The following is a 21,899-nucleotide window of genomic DNA, read 5'->3' as shown; positions in this document are numbered from 1 at the left end:
AAAAAACAGAACGTTGTGGCAAGATCTAGTGCTGAAGCCGAGTTCCGTGCAATGGCACAAGGAATTTGTGAACTTCTGTGGCTTAGAGAATTATTGTAGGATATCGGTGTTGCTGTCCATCTTCCTATGATGCTTTATTGTCACAATAAAGCCGCCATTAGCATTGCTCATAACCTTGTCCAGCATGATCGTACTAAACACGTGGAGGTTGACCGACATTTCATCAAGGAGAAGCTTGAAGCCGGCCTCATTTGTGTTCCCTTTGTGAAGTCTGCTGATCAACTAGCTGATGTGTTCACTAAGGGACTGAGTAGCAAACTGTTTCATCCTATCTTAGTCAAGTTGGGCATGCATGATATATATGCTCCAACTTGAGGGGGAGTGTTAGTTATATGGCCAGAATACCGTGGGGGTATTCTGACCCTTATACCCTCTTTATTTTATGTTATTTTGTTATTTCGGTATATGTGGCTTAGTCCCACATTGCTAATGTACTAAGTGTTAATTATTCATTATGATTATAAATATAGAAGTGCTTAGGATGCATTAATCATCCAAGCATAAAGTTCTAATTCAGATCCATTTAACAGAAACCAACCGAAAGCTCTTTATTTGACCATTCTCTTGGGAACAACGATGAACACTTCGCACCCCATCTCATACTTAACCATTTTCAAAGAGAAATTCCCATGCAACCTTAACCTCTCATGTGTGCCTCATAGCGCAGCCCCTGTGCGCAATGCCCAGGCCTGCGGGCTGCGTCACTTTGTGCACTGCCCATCCTCATGCGAGACACATGGCTCCTTCAACCGTGCCAAGCATGGAACTAAATCTCGGTCGAAACTGGTCGAGTTGGGTTGAAACATGGTACTTTTTAAATCTGATTTATATTGAAGGAGTTACGTTCCGGTCAAACTTAATTTGGTATGTATGAATGCTGTCAAAATCGCTGAATGAAAATATTTTTTTAGACATCAAAACAAATGGATATTTTACCGCACTTTTGGTTTTTAGCAATGTTTTACCATATTAAGATTTATGAGAGATTTGAAAGAAGAAAAAAAAACCAGCATTAGAAAGTTGAAAATTGCACCTACCGCTGAAAATCCGGTTTACTTTTTATCCTTTTGGAATTTGATTTGTTAACTATTTTTATTGGATTCAAATAGGGGGTATTTGCTTATTTATGAATAATTTCTTAAGTAAATGGTTTTATCACTCAAATGATATTTGGCATAAATAAGTGTCTATCCTAGTTTCCAGCTAATGTCCAAGAACAATATACACTATCAAACTTAGGTCAAAAACTATAAGTACCATTTTTGTTTTGTTTTTTTTTTTTTTTGTTTTTTTGGGTGAAAATAGTTCATGGATTGTGTTTAGAATGTCAAAACTCAAAAATAGGTTGTATACAAAAAAACAGATCAAAAAAAGCATTTCTGGGCCTCGAAACCACAAACTCGAATTGGCTAAGAAAAAATCACAGGTTTCAACCAGTTTCGACCATATCTCGGTTTCTGGCTGGTCGGAACCCGAGTTTTAGAACCGTGGTGCCAAGGAGCCCCATATGCTGGTCTTTGATATGCATGGCACTCACAGTGCTTGTCACACCCCGAACCCACCCCCTGGGAGGATTCGACAGCTGACCCGAATACTCGATGTATTCGGAGACCACCAGGATCCAGATGCAATAAATACACGTCACAAGCACAACACAATATCGAGATAACAAGTGTTACATTGATCAGAGTGCAAGGAAAGTAATTATTTACAAGTCCTATATATATATATATATATATATATATATATATATTATTTACATTAAAGTTCCAACAGCGCGATATTCCCAAGTTCACGACCATCGAACCAACACACAACTATTCTAAAATATAAACAGTAGAAATTCATCCACCAAAAAGGATAGTATTTAGCTAAATAAAACATAATGATAACGCCACGTCACCAGTCCTTGTTCTCCAAGGACACCCTAATCGTCTGCATGATTGGGGTCACAATCCTCTGGCTTTACACCGGCACGTTCATAGTGGTCATCAGCCTCCGCCTCGAAGTAATGCTTCCTACTACTATCACATCCATCTGCAAGATAATCTAAAAGAAAATATTTCACGAGGATGAGCTCCACCAAGCCCCGTGAATGAAAAATAAACTATGCATGCAAATGCAACACAAATATGACCCTATATGCATGAGGTTCAGTTTTATTATTTAATCCACCTAACAACAAAACTAAGTCCAGATAAGAAGGTACTACTACAATCCCAATACATGTATCCCTGGTGCGGGGTTCTAACCCCTTCCCGCGATACATCCATTGAGTTGTCGGAAAAACTAGTCGGCTCCGGCATCCCTTCCCAAGGTCAGCCCAACCAGCCTTCAATGTTACCACTGTGCTACCACCAGCCCTATTGACTGATGGGACAACCGACACCACCTGTCCTAATGACCCGATGAGTCTACTGACCGAGCAATGCCCCTTCAGGACATTAGCCTCACACATTTGTGGTATCCAACACCTTAACCCCTGTTGGCAAGGGTTCGTAGTACGGGTGATGTTGATCCCTAGCCAAATGCCATTTTATATGAACACAGTGTGAAATGTACGGTGCTCCCGCATCCCATACTACGGCATACCATACCTTTCATTTCCAAGCCGACTACGGCATCTATTCTAACAATCACATGCAAGCATGCCAACAATAATATCATACCTCAACAATTTCCATTTAAATCTCACAACAATAATAAGAAATAAGAATGAGAAATAACGTAATCAATTACCATATTATAACACAACAATTGTATTACACCTACATGTATGGCATATTCCTACTCACCTTGATTACTTGCGTTCACGTAACTAGATTGGTTCTCGAGTTGGTTGTCGATAGGTTCGAAGACCGAGAAGCTATGTCCTATGATTATTAAACCAATACACATGTGTTAGAAAGTGCCTAAGGTCATGTAGAGTCCTAGGGTTACCTTGGAGTGAGGTTAGGTATGGTCTACGATGTGTTCATGAGTGAAACAGCATCTCAGGTTGATGAGGCAGTCAACCGGGACATCAACCTGAGATGTTAGTGTTTTAAAAACTGAAACAGTTATACTCTGGTTGATGAACCAGTCAACTGGGACACCAACCTGAGATATAACAGGTGTAAAACTAAGGCAGTATTCTCTGGTTGATGGTCCAATCAACTGGGACATCGACCAAAGTTATCAATAGGTGTAAAACTGATGTAGCATTCTCTAGTTGATGACCCAGTCAACTAGGACATCGACCAGAGATGCACAGTAGCCCAAAAATCGCAGGAAAATAGGATGTTAATGGGGTTTTGGCCGGATTTTCCCCAAATTGTACGGGGAAAAATGCCCACACGATCTTTCTATGGGTTGGGCCCACTTAATGATTCGATTTCCTGAGCAAATTGGGAAATTAGCGTGGGTACAGCCATGGTCGCAGTCCTTGTTCTAATTTTGGCATCACAGCCACTTATAGCTGAAACAAGACTCTCTTTGTCTTGAATACCCGCAGTAGGTGCGAGAGTTCGGCATTAATTAGACAATCTATAGTCTATATTAGGATTTATCTTGAAGTGGGAAAGCTAGGAATGGACTTAACCGATTCCATCACAAAAAAGAGAAATAAAAGAATTTATGAATTCAGAGAAGGGTTAAACATGGAAGGGGATTAGGGTGGTATTGGTAACTAAGGGACAGGGCTTTACCTTGGAGTAGGGCTGATTGCTCTAACAATCCCTGCTTTGGCTTCCCTTTCTTTTCTTCTTTTCCTTTCTTCCTCTTCTCCTTCTTTTCCTTCTCTTCTTTTATTTTCTCTCCTTTTTGTTTTTCCAAATGGTTCGAATAAAGTAGAGTAGTGAATTAGATTGGTTTTAATTAATCTCTTTTTTTTTTTATTAGACAAAACATGAGGCGGTTAGATTAGAAGGAGGAACATGTTAGATAAGTTTCAAGTTTTTCTTTTTATCAATCCTAACATGTGTTGTTTAGAGTAGAAAAGAGGATTGAATTAGATAAGCTTTAATATTTTTATTTAAAACATAACATGAGTCGGTTGAGTTTAGATAGGATTTGCTTATTTTATATCCAAAATAACCAATGAGTTAGATAAGTTTTAATTTTATATTTAACATAACATGAGTCGGTTGAGTTTAGATAGGATTTGTTAATAGGTCTTAGTTTTTCTTTAATTAATTAGATTAGTATAGAAAGGTTGTAATGGATAGGTGTCATGTGAGGGTTTAATAGGTGTCATTAACCTAATGACTCACATAATCCAAATTCAATTCTCATTCTAAATTTGTCTTTTGTAAGATTTTGTTTATTTAAACAATAAGCCGACCCCTGCGCAGGTATTTGGATTTTGTGGGCCCCATGGGGCCTAGAATGTTAGGGAAAACATTCCAAGCCATTAATCGCGATGCGGCGACGAGATCCTGTAAAATCCACAATAAATTTAAGCTTTTTGGAACTTGTATGATCTCAGGTTCCAGTTCTGTGTCCATGATTGCTTCGATGCTATGGGCTGCAATGGTCGAGGACACATATAAAATAGTCGACACACCTATGGAGGATTCCAAGGATCCTTCCCAACTTGCCCTTCTGGAGTCAGAGGACCCCGATGGAACCCCGCACCGAAGTTACCTGTGTCGGATTTGCTGCCTGAAGGCTATGCAGAAGCTTTCCCTCAATTAGAATTATTGTAAATATAATTTAAATGTATTTATATAATGTTTTGTACGACCAAATAGAATTAGAGGGGTATTTTAGTCAAATTGCCTCTGTGGGACCCACATCCCCAGTGGGGAATCCTGTTCCAGACAATTCCCCGTGTTCGGATTAACCCTGATGTCTTTTGACATCATTCTATAGTTAGAATACGGCAATAAACACAAATATTCAGGTTTAAATCTAATATTATGCCCAAATGACCAAGCTGCCCCTTAGTGCTTAAGTACTAACTATATATATGTATTTCATTCTAACTATTCATAAATCACAACAAATTAAGGAAGCTAAGAAATTTCGTTCCAGCCTTGAGAAGGAAGAAAGAAAAGGGGAAAAAAGAAGAGAAGAGAGAGAAGAAGGGGCTGCTTTTGAAAGCTTGGACTCCATACTTCGAATTGAGCATTAGAACCACCAATTGAGGCTGAACTACTTAATTGAAGGGCTGCCTACACCTGTTTCTGCTTCCATACTCAGGTAGGCCATGGAAAAACTTGCTGATTTTCTTTTTCTTCCCTTCTTCTCCAACTCTAAACCACCTAATTCAACTTCCCGCTATTAAAGCTTCAAGGCCAAGCCTTGGTGGTGAATTTTGAACATAATTTGAACTGTTTTGATTAGTCCCAGTCCATTTAGACCTGAAATTATAGAATTAACCCAATTCTGGCCCCAATTTCTAAATTGGTTGGCCCTATGGTGAACCCTAAGCCAACCAATTTTGGTTTAATTGGTAAAATCCCCAAATTAGGGAACCAAACATGAAATTGAAACCCCAAATAGAAAGACCCACCTTAGTTGTGACTTAAAACACCAAATTAGGGCCATGCATGCAAAGATCTGGCCAATTGAAGCAAAAACCCCAAATTCGGCCACTAACCCGGATGGAGTTGCAGGCCCAGGGGCGGTTGACCGGCTCCCTGGAAGTCTGCATCTGGCTCCCCCTTTTTTATGCCCCTATGACCTAAACCCTATGGGACTTGGCCTTGGACTGTCTCAGGACCTAATGAGTGATATTTGTATGCTGTTATAGGTTTGTTTCTACTGTTTTGCTGGGTCGTTTTGCTGGGTCTTGGAGAGTTAATTGCAATAGGGTAAGCTACATTTCTGGTAAGGGGATTTTGACTTTAATTTCGGCGTGTTTGTGATATTTAATTTTGTTTTGTTATGGTTGCCATGTCATGCATCATACTAATAACACTGATCATGTATTTTTGTTAGCTTTAACTTCTTTGCATTAGATGTGCATGATATTAGGTTGCATTTCCATATTGCATTTTGCATTTATTACTTGATTTTTGGAATTTATTATGATGTTGATGTTGTTGGACAAAATTGTTGTATTATCTATTGTGATTCATATGTCATCATGATAGTATGCATTGAGTTAGGATTGTCATGAACCCAGTGCTACAATCCTTACCAACAGGGGTTGAGATGTTGGATAACCCGTGGTAGGTCCGAGGGGTTAATTCCGGAATGCCATTCACTATCCCATGTTTAGCATGTGTACTCCTCTGTGGGAACAAACAGTAGGGTTAGTCATTGGGGGTCTGCTAGGATCCGATGAGTTCATGCTAGAACTGGCGGGTTTCCACCGTAGTAGAGTGGTATTCTTGGGAAGACCGATGAGTTCATTCCGTAACTGGGAATATCATACCTACTACAGTAGCACTTATACCTCATGAGACTTAGTATTGAGTTAGGATTGTCATGAACGCAATGCTACAATCCTTACCAACAGGGGTTGAGATGTTGGATAACCCGTGGTAGGTCCGAGGGGTTAATTCTGGAATGCCATTCACTGTCCCATGTTAGCATGTGTACTCCTCTGTGGGAACAAACAGTAGGGTTAGTCATTGGGGGTCTGCTAGGGTCCGATGAGTTCATGCCGGAACTGGCGGGTTTCCACCGTAGTAGAGTGGTATTCTTGGGAAGACCGATGAGTTCATTCCGTAACTGGAAATATCATACCTACTACAGTAGCACTTATACCTCATGAGACTTAGTATTGCTGTTAGGTGCATTCTTAGATCTAGGTCATGCATTATGGACTATTTGCACTTGCTTGTGTGTTTCCCTTACTGGGCTCGATGGAGCTCACCCCCGTGAATCCTTATTTTTTTTCAGATGATCTTGATGCTGCTTCTGTGGGAGTCTCCTCTACGCAAGACTCTCCTTCAGCCCTTGGAGTTGATGCTCCTCTGTCGGTGGTGCACGATGCTTCGTGCTCTTGCGATGACTGTGCATTCTCCTCAGAGACTGCTAGATTCAGGCTTCTTCCCCTCTTTTACTTATACACTTTTGTATAGTTTATGTACATAAGACCTTTTGTTTTAATTCTTTTGTTTATGGAAGAATCACTGTAACTCTGGTCTTTTGAATATGTATATATATCACTGTTCAGTTTAGTCTCCCCTTATTGCTGCCTTATTTATGCATTTAATTGCTTCCGCTACTTTTAATTCTGTATTTGTGGATATGATTGCGAATAGAGTACAGCACTTGCGATCCTGGTAGGTTGGTTGGATGTGAGACACATCCAGTCATACTTGGCCCTTAAAAACCGGGCCAGGGTATGACAGATCCCCCACCCAAAACACTGGGCCCCGCGCCTCTAGAGCAAAAATCCGCGATGGTACGATTCTCTTGTTGATGCAGCAATTAACTAGTACATCAACCTGAGAATTCAGTTTTTGTTTTCTCCGTGTCAGAACATCCAAAAGTCAAAGCGTTCCGCAAGCGAACCCACACGGACATATTTATAATACCAAAAACACCTAATACGAGGTTGGGGTCCCTTGCCACGAGTTGTACATCTATGTGTGGATCTCACAACCGCACGGGGGAGGTATCTGTCGTTTTGCCAACGAGCGGCGGATTACCACCGGAATTCCTTCTTCATCTTCTATTTGTTTGAACATAAATCAATATTCCATAACGCACACGATGCCATGACTTCGGGTTCCGGATCTACATTCGGATTCGGGTTAGGGATCGGGTCAAAATATGCCAGGCCATAACAGCGCTGCTTGTTCTTGGCCCCATGGCCCTTTATCATTGCAACCAAGCTGGCCCTTTGGCATTGCTCAGTTATGGCTGCCATGAGCATGATGTTGGTACAGCCATGTGTGTCAACCATCACATGTGCTAGGCAATCCAAGCTGCCATTACACCAAACCTCTACCACATCAACACTTGACACATGGCATGTATATATATGCCAACAACCATACATCTATGACTTCATCCATCCATCACCTTGCTATTGGCTGCCATGTGGCAAAAAAAATTAATTTAATTCCATAACTTCAATATGCGACCATTTCAACAACTCAACTTTTATCATGCAACCATGCACTTGTTAATTGTTATGCCACTTATGTTACGGCACTTATGTTACGGCCTGGAAAAAAAAATTGACCCGAACCCTAACCCGAATCCGAATGTAGATCCGGAACCCGAAGTCATGGCATCATGTGCGTTATGGAATATTGATTTATGTTCAAATAAGTAGAAGATGAAGAAGGAATTCCAGTGGTAACCCGCCGCTCGTCGGCAAAGCGACAGATACCTCTCCTGTGCGGTTGTGAGATCCACACACAGATGTACAACTCGTGGTAAGAGATCCTAACCACGTATTAGGTATTTTTAGTATTTTAAATATGTCCATGTGGTTTCGCTTGCGGAACGCTTTGACTTTTGGATGTTCCGACACGGAGAAAACAAAAATTGAATTCTCAGGTTGATGTACTAGTTGATTGCTGCATCAACCAGAGAATCGTACCATTGCGGATTTTCGCTCCAGAGGCGCGGGGCCTAGTGTTTTAGGTCGGGGATCTCGTCGCCGCATCCCGATTAATGGCTTGGAATGTTTTCCCTAACATTCTAGGACCCATGGGGCTCACAAAATCGAAATACCTGCGCAGGGGTCGACTTATTGTTTAAACAAACAAAATCTTACAAAAGACAAATTTGGAATGAGAATTGAATTTGGGTTATGTGAGTCATTAGGTTAATGAGACCTATTAAACCCTCACATGACACCTATCCATTACAACCTTCTATACTAATCTAATTAATTAAAGAAAAACTAAGACCCATTAACAAATCCTATCTAAACTCAACCGACTCATGTTATGTTAAATACAAAATTAAAACTTATCTAACTCATTGGTTATTTTGGATATAAAATAAACAAATCCTATCTAAACTCAACCGACTCATGTTATGTTTAATTAAAAATTAAAGCTTATCTAACTCAATCCTCTTTTCTACTCTATACGACACATATTAGGATTGAAAAAAAGAAAAACTTAAAACTTATCTAACAAGTTCCTCCTTCTAATCTAACCGCCTCATGTTTTGTCTAATAAAAAATAAAAAAAATATTAATTAAAACCAATCTAATTCACTACTCTACTTTATTCGAACCATTTGGAAAACAAAGAGAAGAGAAGAAGAAGAAAAGAAGGAAAGCCGAAGAAGGGGCTGGTGCTACAGGCGATCCTTGCTCCAAGGTGAAACCCATCTTTCTCATCATCAAATTATCCCCCTAAACCCCCTCTCTTGCCCAATCTTCTCCTAAACCTATGGATTCTTTTAATTTCCTTCTTGGGAGGGAATTGAGTAAACCCATCTCTTGATTCCAACTTTAAGGTAAGCCTTGACCTTGGCTTTAGATGGTCCATTCAATACAGAACTCCTACTGCTGGTATTCAAGATAAAGGAGATCTTGTTTCAGCCATAAATGGCTGTGATGCCAAATTAAAACAAGGACTGGAACTATGGTTGTACCCACTCTAATTTCCCAAATTTCTCGGGTAATCGGGTCATAAAATGGGCCCAACCCATAGGAATGATCGTGTGAACATTATTCTCCGAACAAATTGGGGGAAATCCGACCAAAACCCCATTAAAACCCTGTTTTCCTGCGATTTTGGGCTGCTATGCATCTCAGGTCGATGTCCTGGTCGAATGGGTCATCAACCTGAGAATGCTATCTCAGTCTTTTAAACCTACTGCCATCCCAGGTTGGTGTCCCAGTTGACTGGTTCATCAACCAAAGAATAATTATTTCAATTTTTTGAACACTGCCATCTCAGGTTGATGTCCCGGTTGACTGCCTCATCAACCTGAGATGCTGTTTCACTCCTGAACACGTCTAGACCTTACCTAACCCTACCACGAGGTAACCCTAGGACTCCACGCGAGTTTTTGACGCTTTTAACACCGGATATGGTTAAACATTCGTAGGACCTTACGGTTCGCTCGTCAAGTCGCGCCGACCACCGACACCGAACAAAACCCAACATCACCATCGCAAGCATAACAAGGTAAGTAGGGATAGGCTTTGATTTATTTTGGGAATGTTTATTTCATTTAGAATGTTGTTATAAATCATGCATATGAATGAATGTTGTCTTTATTCGGAAATTATCTTTTGGCCGATGGTTATGGTTTATGGATATGGAAATGTGGAGTGATGTTGATATGATGGTTTGAAACATGAATCTTTGTGTTAGAATAGATGCCGTAGTCGGCTTGGAAACGAGAGGTATGGTGTGTCGTAGTATGGGATGCGGGAGCATTGTACACCTCGTACTATGCCATTAGTTTGCATATGGCTAGGAATGTTACTCCCTGGTGCTACAACGCTTACCAACAGGGGTTTACGTGTTGGATAGTCCTCCCTGGGGAAACCAGCCGTTACCAACGGAGGTACTGGGAACAGCGATTTCAGACTGAGGACCGGAACTGTGGTAGAGGACTAAATCTCAGGGGTTTGCTGAGTAAACCAGCCGTTACCAACGGAGGTACTGGAACCGGCGATGTCCGATTGAGGACCGGGAAACCAGCCGTTACCAACGGAGGTACTGGGACCGGCGATGTCCGATTGAGGACCGGGACCGGCAGGCTTCCAGCTCAACTCCGGTTTGACATCGCCAACGGAGGGGATGCTACCTAAGGTGTTGCTGTAGCACAATCTTAGAGACTTAGGCATTTGTTTGTTAGGTGGATTTAATATTAAAATTGAACCCATGCATTTAGGATGCATGCTTGTGTGTGTGTGGTCTATCCTTTACTTGCTGGGCTCAGTGGAGCTCACTCCTGTGGAATTTTCTCTTTTTAGATGATCCTGCAAGTGAATGCGTTTGTGACAGAAAGGATTACTTGGAGAACAGAAACTAATGACTTGGCGTTACCTTTTTATTTTCTTTTGTATAGTACTATCCTTTTTGGTGGATGAGTTTCCACTATTTATATTTTAGAATAGTTGTGTGTCGGCTCGATGGTCGTGAACTTGGAAATATCGAGCTGTTGGAACTTTAATGTAAATAATATATATAGGACTTGTAAATATTTACTTTCCCTGCACTCTGATTAATGTAACACTTGTTATCTCGATATTGTGTTGTGCTTGTGACGTGTATTTACTGCATCTAGATTCTGGGGATCTTCAAATACTTTGGGTATTCAGGTCAGCCGTCGAATCCTCCCAGGGGGTGATTTCAGGGTATGACAACTTAAGTCATTCAACTCATACCATTCAAGCCACCATCTCATGAAGTGCCATTCATTATAATGAATCCCCATGCCATCATACCATCGTTCATGCATCTCATTATGCATGTACATCCATCATGCCATGCACATCATCTCACATCACAATGCATGCAAGTACATCCAATCACATGCTAAAACATGTCGTATGACTCGTATCATGCCGAAATATATCTAATCACATCACCGACCATCTATACGCATCACCAATCATACCGCATCCTGTGCAAAATTACTTAAACTATAAAACATTGCCAAACAAGCCTGTATGACTGTGAACACTTCTCCATCATGCCAGAACACATCAGCGACGTACTGTAACATACCAGACCATATTGTGCCACTTTAAAACATGTACAAAATTACCAGAATGCCCCTGGGCATCCAAATAAGCTCAAACACAGCCCAAACATTCCCAAACACCGCTGAATGCCACTAAAACTCACTGTCTGACTTGTCCAACACTATCGAAATACTTGTAAACATTGTGCATCATCAGAAGACACTGTCAAACCCTTTCTAACACCTGTGAACCATTTCCAACACCAACTGTGATTCCAGTACTTCCACTGTGTGAGTGTGTTGACAACAATGACAAGACCACTGCCATATCTCCAACAATCCTAAGCATATCCATGCGTATCTTAAGTGTTTCCATGTGTATCTTTAGCATATCATGCATCTCTATTGCGTCTCTTAAAACCACCCTTCTGATACGTTGATTGATACTGATACTTGACACCTTGATTCTACCTAAACCCTAAATCTTCTCTAGTTCCCTAATTTATCTTCTATAACTCTTCCTCTCTTTGTTAATTCGCGGATCTGTTTGGGGGACTTGAAGCCTTGGCTGTCGTACATCACAAACCCCAACTAGCTTGGGCGTCAACAGTCTCCCACCAGTAAGCATTACATCGACGCTTACTGGAATCACCCTATACCACAACTGTTCTTCACCTACCATAACCTTTTTTCCTGGTGGCCTTATCACCCTTAGGAAAAGTAATGCAACCTCCTTGCTTTCTAGTTTTGCACATCAAAATCCAAGCCACTTGGTGATCATAGTTGTCGGAGCATCTAGACAACCCAAGGCCATGGAGGGGGCCTAAACGCAAGGTGTCCAAGGCACATGGACACCTAAGCGTCTTCTAGCCGATGCCTTGACAATTATGTTGGTGGTAATTGGCCAAGTCATCTTTAGCATGTCACAAAAACTCTCTTTCAATGGATTCGAGATGGTTGACAAATAAGCATGAATGGTAACAAGAGATGTAATATGTAATAAACAGAAAATTTAGACTAAAATTATCACCCCTCAAAAATGTGCCTACTCTCTCCCGGACTGGTCAATCACAAACTCTAGAGAGAAGTGGACTTAAACGTAGTGATGAAAACAAACCCAAAAATAACAGGACTGAGTTTCCCTCCACCCATCCATTCACCGCGGAGCGGGAGAGTATTTTGGAACATACTAAAACTCTAGGAGGGGTTTGTGAGCCCCAGGATGGTGGGTGAACCATCCTCTATGGGTGGAGGAAAACTTAGTCCTAAATAAAAAGCAAACAACCATTTCTATAATTCATAACACCAACTAACTGTCACAGATTGTAGGAGTCAGGAATGAGAATAATCTCACTCTTTTGAGTATTTATCTTCAAAACACTTGAAACAACAAAGGAAATAAAGGTCATTATGACTATCCTCAAACGTAATGCTGGAGTGGACCAGCTGTGATTGTACCAAAACCATCTAAAACACCTTTTTTTTTCTTTTGCCCCCTTCTGGAACAGATGATACAGAGTCTGAGTCTCCACACAAAGGTAACCAATGGGAGGAAAGCAAATCCCAAAAATCTAATACATCTTAAGCTACCAAGGAAACCTTGAAAATGTCCATTAGAAGAAAAAAAATGCAAAAAAAAATCTATGCAAGATAGAGTTTCTGATGGCACGATCCAAAACCAAAATTTCTCCCAAAGTCAGATCTTCTGAGTATGCGGTGTATAATATGCCAAGATAACAGATTATAAGCCTTCTCCAAGTCCAACTTACACAAATACCCAGAATCCCATCCATCAATGTACAATTGGATAAATGCACTCACAATTGCAGGCCCCATCCAAGATTTGCCTGCCTTCTAAGGATTTGTTCTCCTCTAACTATTATGCTTCATGTCTCGATTTCCCAAAGTCATCAAAATATGTATGAACCATTCAACTTTGCACAACAGCCATAACGAGTTCCAAGTTCCTACGGACATTGAAATTTCCCTTTAAAATGTTTGTCAAATCACTTCGAGTACAGTCTAATGTGACACATTATACCATCAAGAACTTAGATACTGAAGATAATAGAACCATTTGGTAATTATAACCAAGTAACCTTGCAACTACAGCCCACACTTTGAACTCTATAACCTTTCATTTCACTAGTGCAAGCATAATGCATTGTTCAACGAACTCCCTAAACTCTCATTTTTCCATACAACATGCACAAGCCCAGTGGAGCTGAGAAGCAGTATCACATGGAACATTTGCGTTGGTTTGACTTTTCAGACCCGACCTCTTCTTGTCATTTGAAAATTAAGGAATAGTAAATTTTGCTTTAACTAGGCCAGGATTCTTTGGTATTTGATTTGGGTTTGATTAAATTTGATTTGTAGTTGAGATTAATTTTAATTAATTCTTTTTTGTTGTGTCTGATTAGTAATGTTGGGCCCAGTCATAGTAACAGGTACATGTAGTTAATTCATGAATTACTCACAAATAGTTTGCATATGAGCTGAATTTTTTAAAAGTACATACCATATGATGCATATCTCAAGGATAAGGAAAATTTTGTGGATTTTATGATTCAACCATATTGCTTGCAAACTTTTTCCATATTTCTAGTTTTTTTTACATATTATATTAGTATTTCAAATTATGAGCACAGATAGTAAACTATATCAATAGTTTATTAATTGTATTTATAAGAATTATTTCACCCTAAGATGCAGCAATTTCTTGACTATCCAAACATTATTCCACTCACACTTCCCCTTCTAACAATCTTTCAAGAAACTGTCATTCACAGTTTGAGGACAATTAGAGGCATCAATAACTCTTGGGCTTTGTCTTAGCAACAGGTTTTGAGAGTCAGACATGTTTAAAAACAATTTAACTTTTATCGCCTACTCCACAGTATTGCAGCTGAACATGTCACTTGCATTCTACTCAGTAAAACTCATTTGATGTCATCTCTTTGTTAACGGTCCATGCCCCAGCAGTTCGCATTCATTCTACAGAGTACAGAGTGTCTTAATGAGGCATAGTTTGGACTCGTCACCTTTCATTTTCTACTCCAAATATAGTCCTAGCATATCAGAGCTAGAATTTTAGCGCGTAATATTGCATATACAAATATCTCCTACACTTGGTCAAACCTCAGAGCAATGAGATACCTATCTTAAATGTGTAGTATCTTCTTATTATTTTGTAATAAGAAAATAACTTAAGAAATTTACAAATCCTGTGCCAGACCTTTGATAATGACAGTTTTCCTACTGAGTCATCGAATCTGCAGCATCCCAAATCACAATAAAAGAGCATCTTAGGGCTACTAGTTTCCATTTACAACCTGAATCTATTTTCTACCGACTACATCTCATGCTCTCTCTATCATTGATAGTTAAATCAACCTTTCTTAATAAAATAGTGGAGATCTCTCTAGGGAAAGGTCCCATAAGACCCAAAATGTCAGACAAGTTGTACCATACATAAGCAATAATTCTACAGTTTCAGTTCATATATTTTGCAAAATCCAATTCTATCTTATTTCAACATAAATTGAGAGAGCTTCCCATTTGAACTTTTTATGCTTTAAGTTCTTAAGGTTCTGTTGCCTTCCATTGAAAATCATGTAAACAGAAAATTTTCAGGTTAAAATTGCCTAGATTATCAGAAACCAATTTACTATGACATCATAAAAACTCCACCTATACGTTAAGAGCAAACATGGATATCAATAAAAACATTAAATATAAAATATTATACGGAGTCCATAAAGCGATCAGAGGCATATAGCATTTTTTCCCCATATTTGTCCAATATATATTATAAGTTGTTTCCAAGAACCTATCTTAGAACAACTGGCTTCTTAAATAACTAAAAAGTAAGAAATTTGACAATAGCAGAACTGAAAGGAAACAGAGGCTAGAGACTAATCCACGGTTGAAAATGGATTTAAAAACTTAAAAGTTTTAGCTAACTTCACCTGTGAAGAGTTTAAAGGCGTTGGGAACGCTTCGCCTCTGGGAAACCCAGAAAACATCAGATTTCTGGGTCATATACAACCCCGGATCTATAATAATTGGTTTTGCCCGCTGAAACCTAGGCAAGAAACCAAAAAAGAATGTCAGCAAAACTTCCAAAACGAAGTCAGTTAAAAGTTTCAAACCGGAGATGGATCAAAAAAGAAAGGGTTATTGGTCATACTCCTTCCATCCAATGTTGCTGGTATGATCCATGAAGTTGAGATCCCGGGGCAAATACGAAAACGTGTGCAACAGATCTAACCACAGCAAGGCACCAATCAATCAAATGTTTAAAAAAGAAAGTGCAAATGACTAACCGGAGAAATTGAAGAAGCCGAAAATGACTAACCATCTTGAGTAACGAGGGGGTAATCGGAGGCACTGAGATTGATGAACCAGTCCCAATCTCCACCCTCCTTCAACAAGATGGCAGCGGCGTGGAGCGTGTTGGCGACCATGGTAGGACCCTTATAGGTGACGAGATTGGCCTTGGTGATCATTCGAACGTTACCCACGGAGGCGAAGATCTGGTGTGTCCTGATGTAATCGAGGAGATCAATGCGTTCCTTGGGAGTGGACTCGAGGTCGAGATGGACAATGTAGCGGTTGAGCGGGTGGTAGAGGGCAAGGAGAGTACGCTTGAGCATCAAACCATCGCCAGCGGAGCCGGAGATGAGATAAGCCAGGCGAGGGGGTGGAGGCAGGGAAGACACGGGGACAGGGCGAAGCTTGGATTCGACGAAGACGCCACGGGAGAGGGTAACGGAGCCGTTGAGAGGGAAGAAGAGAGTACCGTATGGAGAGGTGAGGGTTGTGAGAAAGAGAAGGAAGAGAGAAACCAATGAACCTATCGCCAAGGGAAAGATCCATTTCCTCTCCATGTTTGTTGGCTGCCTCTGGTGCAGATAACTCTTTAGACTCTTCATTTCATCTCCTTCTTTCTCTCTCTTCTCCTTCCTGCTTCGTTCCTTCTTCCTCCCTTCAAACTGAAAAGAAAACTAAGAAAGAACCTATCAAAGCTCACTTTGATGCTTCTCTAATGGAGGCGCCGACCGATTTGTTAGTTGAATCGTTTGAGAAAGGAAAGAACAGCAGAGGGAGGAGAAGGGAAAGGAAGAGAGAGTCTCTACGTCATTGTCTCTTTTGCTTTCTGTGGAGTTCGTAATGGCAGACAAAAGTGGAAGTGATGAAGACACAGATCCATGGATTTAAAAAAAAAAAAACGTAAAGAAGAGATTTCTTTCTTTCTTTCTTTTTGTAACCCTTTTTCTCTAGCGTCTCTCTCTTCCTTTACTCAGCTTAATTCGCAAGTCACGAGCCATTAAAATCATAATAAGGAGAGGTTGCACAGTTGCAGTTATGTGTTTTTAGTTGCGGTTTTACGCTTTAAAGTTCTCGATTCTTGATTCTATGAAACCGTTCTCACCAAGAACTCCTAACCTTGTTACCGTTCGATCATCGAAAGTTTTGTTTAGAAGCTAAGAAAAGAAAATACCCATTTTCATGGCTTAATAACTTGCCACGTATAATACTTGGGACCCATTCAAGAGTACAGATCAAGCTGATTACAGGACCCACTCAAAGAAAAAAGAGTCAAAAAGTGCAAGGATAAAATTAACATTTAATAATAGGAAAACATAAGCAGGAATTAGATTTTTTTTTTTGGGGGGGGGGGGGGGGAGGACATATTGTTGGTATTATCTATTCAATACTCAATTTGATTAATAATTTAATAATAGGAAAACATCAGCAGGAATTAGATTTTCAAACCAGAAATTGTCTTTATCTTCATCTTCTCTACGTATTTCTCACTCTCCTTGAAGTTGGATCTTCAAGTTTTTGGAATGCTCCAAATCCTACTTAAGCATCCAAATCTGGATCAATCCCAGCAAAAACGTCTCTGAGCAAGGTTCTAGCACCATGCCAAATGTGTCCTGGCGCAACAACCAAAAAAAAAAAAGAATTAAATCGCCCGTAACCCAGTAGATAAAGTACATTACATAGTCTGTTTTAGAGATTGACGACTTATCCATTCAATGACTTTAGCACCAAAAAAAAAAAATTTAAGTTGAATTAGAATAGTCACCATTAGATTTCTTTTCTTAATCTATAAATGACAATAAACATGATATTGTTGCATTTGGTATGTATTCTTGGGGATATTGATCCTTTTTGGCAAGCATCCGACGATTGACACTAAAGGAATGCATGTCTGGGTGTTGCCCAATAGTTAGATGTGCATTGGGTGCATTGGTGCATTGGAGAGGATTCAGGTCTTATTCTTGGAAGTTGGAATGCATTCTAAGGAATCATACCTGTTGCGGCAAAAAACTGTCTATCTATAGATATGGCATTCGACGGACGTCGGATCTGTAGAATACAAGAAAAGGGTCACAATGAGGGTCGGAGTGGACTCCAACGGGGACTCTCTAATGCCTAAGACAATTCACTAACCACAATAAAGAATAGTTGAGTGATGAGAGATTGAAATTATTCATACCTGCTCCTTGGAGGAGGCTTTATTTATAGTGTAATATCTTATAGTCTGAGGCGGCGATGAGAGTCCCTCTTTGATACGTCATCTTCCCAAGGTAGTAGTTTCCTTTTGGGAGACGGGTTATGGAGAGTTCTGCTATGGAACACTTCTATTTCCCATGTCAGAACGTAGATTCCCTTCCCTATTTAGGAGTTGAGTCTTCGATATATCAGATCTTCTTGGCCAGAATTTGGTAGTGCTTGCTTCGTATTCTGAGTAGGATTTCTTTGGTAAGTATCTGACTTAGAGTTTGTTTCTATTTTGGGATTGATGATCTGGTGATGCCCAGAAATAATGGTGTAACTCACCATCCCTTGTTATGATTTGGGATATCCACATGTCATGCTCCGAGTGGTAGATATATTTTACTCGTATTGATACCAAATACAACCTTAATATCAAAAAATCTACTTCTAAAAGCTCAAAGTATAGTTGTATAGTTCGTTCTCTATAGCCATGGTTTAGAGTTGAGATCTTCAAGTTGTGAGGTGCTTCAAACCTATAAAATGGTGAGGTAGATAATATGAGATGACAAATACACCATAAATAAATAATAGGCCCAAATGTTTAAGATCATGGGTGGGGGTTGATCTAGAATGCATGCCAAATGCAACCTTGAGTTTCGGCAAAGAAAAAGCAATATGAATATGGAATGCAATACTTCCCCCCGCCCCCAAATTTGTATCGTGTGCTAAGGTTGCTAAACAAATTCAAATCATTGATGAGAAAAAGGCACCATCTATTGATCATGTGTCAAATTTGGGGACTCCTTATTGAGAATTTTTTGAATATTAGTTTGAGTGCCAAATTCATGAAGGGACAAAAGGTTATAGTATGAGCATGTCTTAGTGAACTTTGTTAATGAATTGAGTGAAGTATAGATTAGTTATGTCCTCAGGTTGGTTTCCCTTGCGGTACTTTACGGCCTTGAGTAATCATTTAAAATTATCATTGCAACTAGCATGTCTAAATGAACTTTGCCTAGAGTTAGATGTGTATGAAACAATATAATTTCTCCCACATAACAAGGGTATGGAAAATAAAATTAAAGGGTACAAAGATGAAACTGGTATTACAAACCGCATGTAAACCAGATAACAAAAACCGAATAAAAACCACTAAAACGCACCGCATATAAAACAATTCAGATTTTGGGTGATTCTTATCCGTTTGATTTCTACCTTACAAAATATGCACCGAACCGGAACTGCACCGTTTGACACCCTTACATATAAGTCAATCATTGCATCATCATGGTTTTGGTTTCACTATGTATTTTCTTTTCTAGGCATCCAAACATAGTCTAAGTGTTGATAGGCATGAGAATTGGAGAGATATTATTTTCTCTTGAGGGGGAATTGTGAGTTCTCTAACAAGAAGAAGTCCCTCATGCCCCTCCCTTATAAATTTTATGAGAAATTTATTATTTTCTCTCTATTCTCTATTGTATAGTGATTTATAAAATAGACTGTCTAAATGACACCTCTATCGTTGAATTTAGAACTTGACACCATCTTTTAATTTGCCTTTTATTTTATTCTCAAATTCTTTAAGTCAAGGTTAGAGAGGGAATTTTAAGAATAATCTGAAAGTAATGTATCATTATGTCATTGTAAAAAACTGACATTGTTTCAACCAAAAAAACTAAAAAAATAAAAAACTGACATTGTCTTACACATTTTTCAAGTACACAACTACACGTGAAATGATAAATTTTACCCTCTTTGAAAAAAAAATGTATTAAATTAAAGAACAAAAAAATAAAATTACAAAATTATTTGATACCTTAAAAAATGTCAAACTTTTTAAAAATTAAGGAGAAGATGACAATGTGACGACTAATATCATCTACATGGGAATCACATTGTCAAGATAGATAAGATAAAATAATAAAATCCTTGTGAGAAGGCACTAGTTCAACGGATCTTTATCACCTCCAGTTGGCTGCCCGACCCAATTCCCCAGTTCTTCTAACAAAGGGGGGCTGAAATGACCTCTCTACCCATGCCCAAACACTCTACCTGGGTGGGGTCCACCATCCCCCTATTAGAGGAACTGGGGAACTGGGCCGGTCAGCAAACTCGAGGAGATAATTTTCCCTAGTTCAGCATAGAAAACTATTTCCCATAAAATTACATATAAAATACGTAAGAACTATAACATTAAAGGAACACTAAGTAAAATCATCTTTGGTCTCATCATTTCTCTTGGGCCCACCAAGGTAGTATATTTCCATGCACATTTTTTTTTGCCTCAACAAAGGAGTTCATCATTGACATGCCGTAAAAAAAAATTAAAATGAAAAAACTCCTTATATTATATTATAGGGAAAATTACAAGATTACACACTTTTAGGTTTCCTTTTACCAAACTAACCTCTTATTGTTTGGTTCAACAAAATTAGACAAAGATGAGTTTGGTTTTTACAAAACAAGTCAATACAGTGTGTTTCCTTCTTTTTTGACAATTTTACCCTTAAAGGGCAATGAATGAGGCGATCATCTTCTTCCTCCCGCCGCCGGGGTGCCCCCACCTGTCCCTTCTTCTTCATCTGCTTTCCCACAACTCAGCCCTACCCCTCGATTCGGCTTACCCCAACGAAGAGAAAAAAACTCTTCGGCATGCAATCATCTACTAAAATCTCAAATCTATGAGTGCTCACCCATAAATCGAAGCCCTTCTTCTTCTTCTCTCTTCCCATAACCCTACCTCTACCATCGATTTAGCTTACCCCCAATGAACAGAAACAAGATCTGGACGCCAAGAGCAGAGAAAAAGATTTTCGAAAACTCTTCGTAATGCAATCATCTACTAAAAACTCGACAATAGATCTAAGAGCGCTCACCCATAAATCAAAGTCCTTCACAGATCACACACTGAAAACAACGGAATAAGAGAAATCCAAAATCTAATTTCAGTGTAGAACACCAGATCTAGAAAGAAGCAAAAAATCAAATAGATGTGGTTGATGGCATCATTCTTAAGTTGATAGAGATTCCACTAAAAAGTTTGAATTTTCTAAGTTTCCCAAACTGGAAATAATACGGATTTCGATAACCCAAAACTCCAAAGAATGGAAAATTGTTGTGGTCCATTATCCCATATCCCTTTGGGCTCGATCCAAACCCCTCCAACTGATAATTATAGTGGACTTTCAGATCTCGTGCTAACCTAGTTATTCGCTAAATATGATAAAAGATCAATTTTCCAATTCTCAGGAAACAGAGATTTTCAGTGTGGCTCTCCATATCAGTGGCATATCGACGATCAAAATCAGAGAGGTAAGGTTGTTCTTAGCAGGGGTGGGAGGATTGCAGTGGCGGAGAGGTTGCAGATGGTGACCAGAGAGGAGGGAGGTGGAAGGATAAAACCGTCAAAAAACATACTGGGCTGAGGGAAGAGCACTATTTTGGCTAATTTTGTAAACTAAAACAGTTAATGTCTAATTTTGTAAACACAAACTTAATAGTTAATAGTGACTAATCATGTAATTTTTCCTATATTATATGGGTAAAGCTGTTTGTAACCAAGGCGGTTACCATGGATTTTTGTAACCTCTTATTTATATCTTAGCCACATCATTTTACATCCTTTAGTAGGTAAGGTCATTTTGGTACATTCATTTTCTCGTCTCCCTCTCCCTCTCTCCCACTCTCAGGCGATATTTTCTCTCGCTCTCTACTCTCCTCCCCTACTTTCCGACCTCGCTCCACCCCCTCCCCAACTCTGCAACCCCGCCCCCTCC

The 21,899-nt window shown here is 39.5% G+C and overlaps 1 protein-coding gene across 1 annotated transcript in view; it reads right to left on the bottom strand.

Moving 5' to 3' along the window:
- The window catches only part of LOC122638249 (beta-glucuronosyltransferase GlcAT14B-like), a 44,734-nt gene extending 28,124 nt beyond the window's left edge, over positions 1-16,610 (bottom strand). The window contains exons 1-3 of the mRNA XM_043831118.1: positions 15,968-16,610; positions 15,800-15,875; positions 15,579-15,694 (exon numbers count right to left, since the gene is read on the bottom strand). Of these exons, the coding sequence (XP_043687053.1) occupies positions 15,579-15,694; positions 15,800-15,875; positions 15,968-16,544 (769 nt within the window). The 5' untranslated portion in view covers positions 16,545-16,610. The remainder of the gene's footprint in view (positions 1-15,578; positions 15,695-15,799; positions 15,876-15,967) is intronic.
- Positions 16,611-21,899: the final 5,289 nt, after the last annotated feature.

Source organism: Telopea speciosissima, chromosome 8, assembly GCF_018873765.1.
Source record: "Telopea speciosissima isolate NSW1024214 ecotype Mountain lineage chromosome 8, Tspe_v1, whole genome shotgun sequence".
In the NCBI taxonomy this organism is placed as follows: Eukaryota; Viridiplantae; Streptophyta; class Magnoliopsida; order Proteales; family Proteaceae; genus Telopea; species Telopea speciosissima.
This window is presented reverse-complemented; position numbering and strand designations above follow the sequence as displayed.